Genomic DNA, 8,728 nt, shown 5'->3' with positions numbered 1-8,728 from the left:
ACTGTATTATTATTATACAGGATGTATATAGCGCCAACAGTTTTCGCAGCATTTACAACATGATGTATTTTATCATATTCTGCATCGAGGTGATGTGTAGCTTTAAGGAGTGAAGCATGATGGGATTGGTGTTGTGATGGTCATGTGACCCAGAGCAGGAAGGATCCTATTCAATGTAGGGAGACTGGAGTTCCAGTGACTATAGAAGTCAGAGAGTAGCATGTGGAGGTAGGAGATCACACATACTGTACACTGGGGGCTGCAAGAGGGACACATGGAACCCTTGTGCTGCTAAACATTTCAAACAGCTGCTAAAATGTACGTTAATGACTCGAAGTTATTTTATTAGTTTTATTTATGTTTAAGAAGGTGTCATATCATTGGTGTCAGTGGGAGGAAGAGTGCCCCATTATTGGTGTCAGTGAGAGGACTAGTGCCCCATCATTGGTGTCAGTGAGAGGACTAGTGCCCCATCATTGGTGTCAGTGGGAGGACTAGTGCCCCATCATTGGTGTCAGTGGGAGGACTAGTGCCCCATCATTGGTGTCAGTGGGAGGACTAGTGCCCCATCATTGGTGTCAGTGGGAGGACTAGTGCCCCATCATTGGTGTCAGTGAGAGGATTAGTACACCATCATTGGTGTCAATGGGAGGACTAGTGCCCCATCATTGGTGTCAGTGGGAGGAATAGTGCCCCATCAATGGCATCAGTGGGAGGAATAGTGCCCCATCAATGGTGTCAGTGGTAGGAATAGCGCCCCCCTATCATTGGTGTCAGTGGGGGGGAATAGCTCCCCCCCATCATTGGTGTCAGTGGGAGGAATAGCTCTTCATGATTGGTGTCATTTCAGGAATAGCTCCCCATCATTGGTGTCAGTTGGAGGAATAACTCCCCATCTTTGGTGTCAGTGGCAGGAATAGTGCCCCCCCATTGGTGTCAGTGGCAGGAATAGTACACTCCCATTGGTGTCAGTGGCAGGAATAGTGCCCCCCCATTGGTGTCAGTGGCAGGAATAGCACCCCCCCCATTGGTGTCAGTGGCAGGAATAGCTCCCCACCATTGGTGTCAGTGGGAGGAATAGCTCCCACCATTGGTGTCAGTGGGAAGAATAGCACCCCATCATTGGTGTCAGTGGGATGAATAGCGTCCCACCATTGGTGTCAGTGGGAGGAATATTAATCTGTTTTGTTTAAAGACTAAGTCTTCGGTCACACCAAATCTGACTTTGAAATAAGCTGACTTCACTTGAATTTGCACGATTTCAAAGTCAGATGTCAGTGCGACTTGAAAGACATCTATGCGACTTCATGCACAAATACCTATGCAAGTTGCACCTGAACTTGCAAAAACTAGTGCATTAAGTACTTTCAAATTTGATGCGACTCCGACTGAGTCAGAATTGCACCAATATGACCACTTCCATTGAGGACCATAGGTTGCGACTTTTCATGCAATCAAATCGCATGCCAAGTCGCACTGGTGTGACCGGGGGCTTACTACTAGTGTAGCTGGCACTGGAACTTTGATGAGCCAAATAGGTACTGCAGACACAAATACTGAAATGATAAATATCTGATTACATGTTTTCCATTGAGATTTGCAATCATATTGAGTTGGCTACATTAGTGTTTTTTTGGAGGCTTTCTTCTACATTTACATGGTGATCTGGCCAGTAAGGGTTCATGTACACTGCAGCTGATAAACTCACGTTCAGGAGCTTTTCTGCTTTTTTTTTCACCCTAATGTTTTCCTATGTGTCCATGTACACTATGTTGTTTACAGTTGTTTTTTTGAACGCAGCAAAATTGCGGTCAGGAGTAGATTTTACTGATGTTCCAAACGCTTGTAAACATGGTTCACCGCATTTGCGTTTATAAGCATTTTTTGACTGGCCCATATCCAGGGCACAATTCACAAATTTGAGTGTGCTGTAGGATACCGCATAGTATTTAAAAAATAAAAACCCATTTGAATCCATTAAAAAAGGCTACTAAAATACCATGAGTTATTTTATCAAGTCATGCGGTATTTTAGTAGTGAAAAGCATGCATCGTGTTTCAGCTGTCAGCGGGGTTCCCACTGAATGTAAAAGAAATAATTGCCGGCAATTAAAAAATAATTTAAAAAAAACGGCATGGGTTCCCCCCTCCCATCCATACCAAGCCCTTTGGGTCTGGTATGGATTTTGAGGGGAAGCCCCACGCCAAAATTTAAAAAAAAAATGTGGGATCCCCCCCAAAATCCATACCAGACCCTTATCTGAGCATTCAGTCCGGCAGGTCAGGAAAGGGGGGGGGCGAGTGAGCGCCCCCCCTCCTGAACCATACCAGGACACATGCCCTCAACATGGGGGGGTTCTTTGAGGTAGGGGGTGCTCCCCCCAAAGCACCTTGTCCCCATGTTGATGTGGACAAGGGCCTCTTCCCCACAACCCTGGGCTGTGGTTGTGGGGGTCTGCAGACAGGGGGCTCATTGGAATCTGGAAGCCCCCCTTAACAAGGGGGCCCCCAGATCCCTTCTCCTCCCCCCCCCACGTGAATGAGTATGGGGTACATGGTACCGCTACCCATTCACAAAAAAAAGCTGTAGTGTGAGAAAAGACAGGAGACATTCTTTGACAAGTCCTTTATTAACCTCCCTGGCGGTCTGATTATTTCAGATTTTTGGTGCTGAAAGCGGTACCATTATTTTGCATTGAAATATGTAGTTTTTTTATTGTAGGATGTAATTTTTAGGAATAACTCACTGAAATCTGTCTGAACAAGAGTCTAGTAAACATCCCGGGTATGATAAAATTTGAAACACGAAATCATAAATTATAATTTAATAAATAATCATAAAAAATAATAATATAATAATACATTTAATTCAATAATATAATCAAACCAAAAACACTGAAATTTGAAATATAGCGCCAAGTTCGCACATTGCTGAGCTCAGTCGCAAAATCGTTTTCAGTGTTTGACGACGAATTTCCCCACGAATCATTATCACTCAATTCTGCAAGTGGTTCTGATTTACTATTGCTGTTCTCTAGCTCAGTGGTCGGCAAGCCGCGGCTCGCGAGCCACATGCGGCTCTTTACAAGCTTAAATGCGGCTCTTCTGTGTGCCGGGCGCCCGCTCCCCTCCCTCCTCTCCCTCCTCTCCCTCCCCTCCCTCCTCTCCCTCCCCTCCCTCCTCTCCCTCCCCTCCCTCCTCTCGGACGGGCGTGTGCCGGGCGGCCGCCCCCTCACCTCCCCTCCCCTCCCCTCCCTCCTCTCGGACGGCCGCCCGCTCCCTCCCTCCTCTCGGGCGGCCGCCCCAAAAGTCAGGACTCTGCAGCTGTCAGGATGTAGGCGGGGCAGCCAGGATGTAGGCGGGGCAGCGTGACGAACTCCTCTCCTCTCACAGTCCGCCCTGAAGACCAGAACGGCGCGGGAAGAACGGCGCGGGAAGAACGGCGCGGGAAGCACGGCGAGAGGAACGCGCGGAGCAAAGGTAAGTGAATTGACACAGGGGGGACTTACTATATGGGGGATGAATTACTATATGGGGGACTTACTATATGGGGGGGACTTACTATATGGGGGATGAATTACTATGGGGGGGACTTACTATATGGGGGGGGACTTACTATATGGGGGACTTACTATATGGGGGACTTACTATATGGGGGACTTACTATATGGGGGATGAATTACTATATGGGGGATGAATTACTATATGGGAGATGAATTACTATGGGGGGGATGAATTACTATGGGGGATGAATTACTATATGGGGGATGAATTACTATATGGGGGATGAATTACTATATGGGGGATGAATTACTATGGGGGATGAATTACTATATGGGGGATGAATTACTATGGGGGATGAATTACTATGGGGGATGAATTACTATATGGGGGATGAATTACTATATGGGGGATGAATTACTATGGGGGATGAATTACTATGGGGGGGATGAATTACTATATGGGGGATGAATTACTATGGGGGGTGAATTACTATGGGGGGATGAATTACTATGGGGGGATGAATTACTATGGGGGATGAATTACTATATGGGGGATGAATTACTATGGGGGATGAATTAATATGGGGGATGAATTAATATGGGGGATGAATTACTATGGGGGATGAATTACTATATGGGGGATGAATTACTATATGGGGGATGAATTACTATGGGGGATGAATTGCTATATGGGGGATGAATTACTATGGGGGATGAATTACTATATGGGGGATGAATTACTATATGGGGGATGAATTACTATATGGGGGATGAATTACTATATGGGAGATGTATTTTCAGTTTTAAAAATGTGGCTCTCAAAATAAATTTCAATCGTGGTTTTGGCGAGATTTGGCTCAGTTGAAAAAAAAGGTTGCCCACCACTGCTCTAGCTGATCTAAACCCGCTTTTGACCTAAAGGGACACTTTGTGGACGCCATGGACTTTTCTCAGTTTCCAGGCAGAAAGAACAGACAAAATGCAGGCAGGGCACAGGACAAAGCACTCAGGACAAAATGGATGTGAAATGGGTTGAAACAGCAATGTTTTACTATGTAAAATTTGTTTTGAAAAAAATGAAATTTTTCAAAATTTTGAAATCTCCCGCCGGCGGCGCCCGTACGTCCCAACGTCACAGGGACCGGAACACAGAAGCCGGATGCCGGCATCGGCCGGAGGAGATGGGCGGGGACGCTGCAGGGGACACATCGCGGGAGCGCAGGACAAGGTAAGCTCTGCAGGGAATCCCTATACAGCGCCGCATGGTAAGCCCGAGTGTAGCTCGGGGTTACCGCTTTTGGTACTGACATTTTACCCCGAACTACTCTCGGGAATACCGCTAGGGATGTTAACAGAAGGAAAATAAAAAGAATGTCCTCCGTAGTAGATCCAATGTCAATCACAATGCCCGCGGCCGCCGCCCCCCCCCCAAAAAAAAAAAAAAAGCTCCGCTCCCGATGCTGGCCTCCAACCGTCTGCCTCTACGCTGGTTTGACAGTTCTTAAATATGTAAGGGGAGGGGCCACCCAGTGACATCGCCCGTGTGACCCCCGCCCCCATGTAACATCATTGACCGGGGCATGCTGGTCACTGACGTCACATGGGGGCGGGGTCATATATATACGTGATGGCCCCGCTCCTTACATATTTAAGAACTGTCAAACCAGCTCAGAGGCAGACGGCTGGGGGCCAGCGTCAGGAGCGGAGCCTTTTTTTTTTTGTTCTCAGAGTGTCAGCGGTGGGCATCGTGATCGACGTTGGATCTACTTCGGAGGACATTCTTTTATTTTCCTTCTTTTAATAAAGGACTTGTCACAGAATGTCTCCTGTCTATTTTCACACTACAGCTTTTTTTTTTGTGAATGGGTAGCAGTACCATGTACCCCATACTTATTCACGTGGGGGGGTTGTGTGGGGTCCAGGGGCCCCCTTGCTAAAGGGGGCTTCCAGATTCCAATAAGCCCCTTGCCCGCAGACCCCCAAAACCACAGCCCAGGGTTATGGGGAAGAGGCCCTTGTCCCCATCAACATGTGGACAAGGTGCTTTGCCCTCCGCTCCAAAGCACCCCCCCATGTTGAGGGCATGTGTCCTGGTATGGTTCAGGAGGGAAAGGGGGCGCTCATGCTCGCTCGCCCCCCCCTTTCCTGATCTGCCGGGCTACATGCTCGGATAAGGGTCTGGTTTGGATTTTGGGGGGAACCCCACGCTGTGTTTTTATTATGTTTTAATTGCCGGCAATTCTTTCTTTTACATTCAGCGTTCAATGGGAACCCCGCTGACAGCTGACACATTACCGCATGGTTTTCACTACTAAAATACCGCATGGCTTGATAACATAACTCATGTGGTATTTTAGTAGCCTTAGTGAATTTATTATATTTCAGTGCAATCTGGGCATTTGGGAGGGTCTCCTGAGGTTATCTTTTAAAACTGCTTCTAAATGCAAATATGCATAAACGCGGTAGGTGAATGCGGCTAAACTGACATTTTTAACCTAGGTTTTCTAGCAGTCAGTTTCCAGCGGTCAGAAGAGTTTTTCAAACGCCCCCTGTACATGAACCCTAAGTCTGTTGTTTTTCAACAGAACAAGCTCCCCTGCCGATGTAGCAGCTAGAGGGTTGCAACAAAACATTTAACACTGACAGGGGTGCTTACAGTGATCCACTTTATTTATGTAAAGCCTTTATCCCAAAAGGAAAAGAAACTGTTGTTGTAACTGCTTATGAAGTATTAGTTGGAGTTTGGTTCAATTTGATCTAAATCTGCTAGTACATCTAACCCTCTCCTCCCCCCCCCAAGACTGACAGTGCTGCTGTCCAAAGGTGTCTCCATTGCTCCTTCATCCAGAGTGGGGGCACTCTAATACAGGAGGTGTGCTACTGGCCAGATCACCGAGTGAAAACAGAGCTAAACTAATGCAGCCATCACATCTAATGATTGGTTAGGGTTAGTTGCAATATATTACATTATTGGTTTTGGGTTTAGTACCACTTTAAGGTATTTTGTTTGCAGCTAGCATAGCAGTTAACCATCTACTTATTTTAGCCGAATCCTATTTTAATCATTAATATTATTCATTCACAGCTGTCTGAACCTCACAAACTAAACTTTGACCTTTTCTGGAAACTCTTAATATTAAATGTTTCATCATACTGCAGTCTGGTGGAAGAATGGCAGACACTGAGAGCTGTGCCCTCCATCTCCCTGCCCTAGAAGAAATTGCAGCAGGCAAGTAACCATATTTACAGTTGATTATGTCCAACTTTAACCTCCCTGGCGGTATGATTATTTCAGATTTTTGGTGCTGAAAGCGGTACCATTTTTTTGCATGGAAATATGTATTTTTTTAATTGTAGGCCTGTAATTTTTAGGAAAAACTCACTGAAATCTGTCCGAACAAGAGTCTAGTAAACATCCCGGGTATGATAAAATTTGAAACACAAAATCATAAATTATAATTTAATAAATAATCATAAAAATAATATAAAAATAATAAAAAATTTAATTCAATAATATAATCAAACCAAAAACACTGAAATTTGAAATATAGCGCCAAGTTCGCACATTGCTGAGCTCAGTCGCAAAATCGTTTTCAGTGTCTGATGAGGAATTTCCCCCACGAATCATTATCACTCAATTCTGCAAGTGGTTCTGATTTACTATCGCTGTTCTCTAGCCGGTCTAAAACCGCTTTTGACCTAAAGGGACACTTTTTGGATGCATGAACGTTTCTCAGTTTCCAGGCAGAAAGAACAGACAAAATGCAGGCAGGGCGCCGGACAAAGCACTCGGGACAAAATGTATGTGAAATTGGTTGAGACAGCAATGTTTTACTATGTAAAATGTAAAAAAAAAAAAATGACATTTTTTAAAATTTTTTAAATTTCCCGCCGCCGGCGGCGCCCGTACGTCCCGACGTCACAGGGACAGGACACAGAAGCCGGATGCCAGCATCGGTCGGAGGAGATGGCCAGGGACGCTGCAGGGACACATCGCGGGAGCGCAGGGTAAGGTAGGTGACGAACAAATGCCGGAGCAGTGCCGCATGGTATTCCCGAGTGTAGCTCGGGGTTACCGCTTTTGGTACTGAAATGTTACCCCGAGCTACACTCGGGAATACCGCTAAGGAGGTTAAAGCAGTAATCCATCATTTTTTAAACAAAATTTGAATAGAGAGGAGAAGGAATGTAACCTCTCTAGGGTTTCTGTTTCCCCTTTACGGAGATTCCCTTAGCTTCCTGTCCCTGTGACCACATGGGTTCAAATCACAGTCAATGATAGACATGTTAAGATTTTTTTATTACTATTTTTATTGTTTGGCTGTTTGGTTCTAGTACTGGAAATCGGGCTAAAAAAGAATTATGAAGATGTACAGGTTAAAGTTGTGGACTGTCCTGATCTGACACAGGAACCTTTTGAATTCCCAGTAAAAGGTAAGGTCAGTGGAGAGGGATTAAAACACCTGTCAATTTTATTGTGTACCCATTAGGGGAATTCACCCTCTCTATTTGTCATGTTTACCATTATCATTGAAAATTCAAATTTTGGGCTGTCCCCAGAAAAGTAATAGAGGGGAAATCTTCCAATGGAGTCACTAGTTCTGGTGACCTGGCGGTCCTCAAGGAGTTCTCTTAATTTGCAGAGATTTCCTTTTACTTCCTGTTTGGGTATGGGACAGGAAATGAAGGGAAATATCCACTATGGGACTCAGATGTTAAAACCAAGCAATTTATTAAAAGTATTGCACTTACATAAAATCTGAGGTCAAAGCTCCTTTAACTACTTACCTACTGGGCCAATTTTCAGCTTTCAGCGCTATCGCACTTTGAATGACAATTGCGTGGTCATGCAACACTGTATCTATATGAAATTGTTATAATTTTTTCACACATAATAAGCTTTCTTTTGGTGGCATTTAATCGCCACTGGGTGTTTTATTTTTTGTGCTATAAACTAAAAAAAGAGCAAAAAATTTGAAAAACAAACGTTTTTCTTTGTTTCTATTATAAAATTTGACAAACAGGTAATTTTTTCTCCTTCACTGATGTGCATTGATGAGGCTGCACTGACGAGGTGGCATGGATACACAGCGCTGATGGGCACTGATAGGCAGCACTGATGAGCTGGCACTGATGATGCTGCACTAATATGCAACAATGATGGGCACTGCTGGGTGGCACTGATGGGGGGCACTGCTGGGCAGCACAGGTGGGTGGCATTGATGG

General features: G+C 45.1%; 1 protein-coding gene across 2 annotated transcripts in view; it reads left to right on the top strand.

Moving 5' to 3' along the window:
- Positions 1-138: 138 nt before the first annotated feature.
- Positions 139-8,728, top strand: part of BKGD (beta-keto-L-gulonate decarboxylase) — a 30,194-nt gene continuing 21,604 nt past the window's right edge. Inside the window, exons 1-3 of one of the 2 annotated variants that reach the window (XM_089655381.1) lie at positions 139-228; positions 6,588-6,731; positions 7,838-7,936. In XM_089655381.1, coding sequence (XP_089511507.1) covers positions 6,674-6,731; positions 7,838-7,936 — 157 coding nt within the window. In that variant the 5' untranslated portion in view covers positions 139-228; positions 6,588-6,673. Of the gene's footprint in view, positions 319-6,587; positions 6,732-7,837; positions 7,937-8,728 lie in introns of both variants that reach the window. The other variant, XM_089655382.1, reaches the window with a different exon arrangement.

The sequence above is a fragment of the Staurois parvus genome, unplaced genomic scaffold, assembly GCF_062004578.1.
Source record: "Staurois parvus isolate SC_StPar_1 unplaced genomic scaffold, SC_StPar_1.0 ptg000839l, whole genome shotgun sequence".
Lineage (NCBI taxonomy): Eukaryota > Metazoa > Chordata > Amphibia > Anura > Ranidae > Staurois > Staurois parvus.
This window is presented reverse-complemented; position numbering and strand designations above follow the sequence as displayed.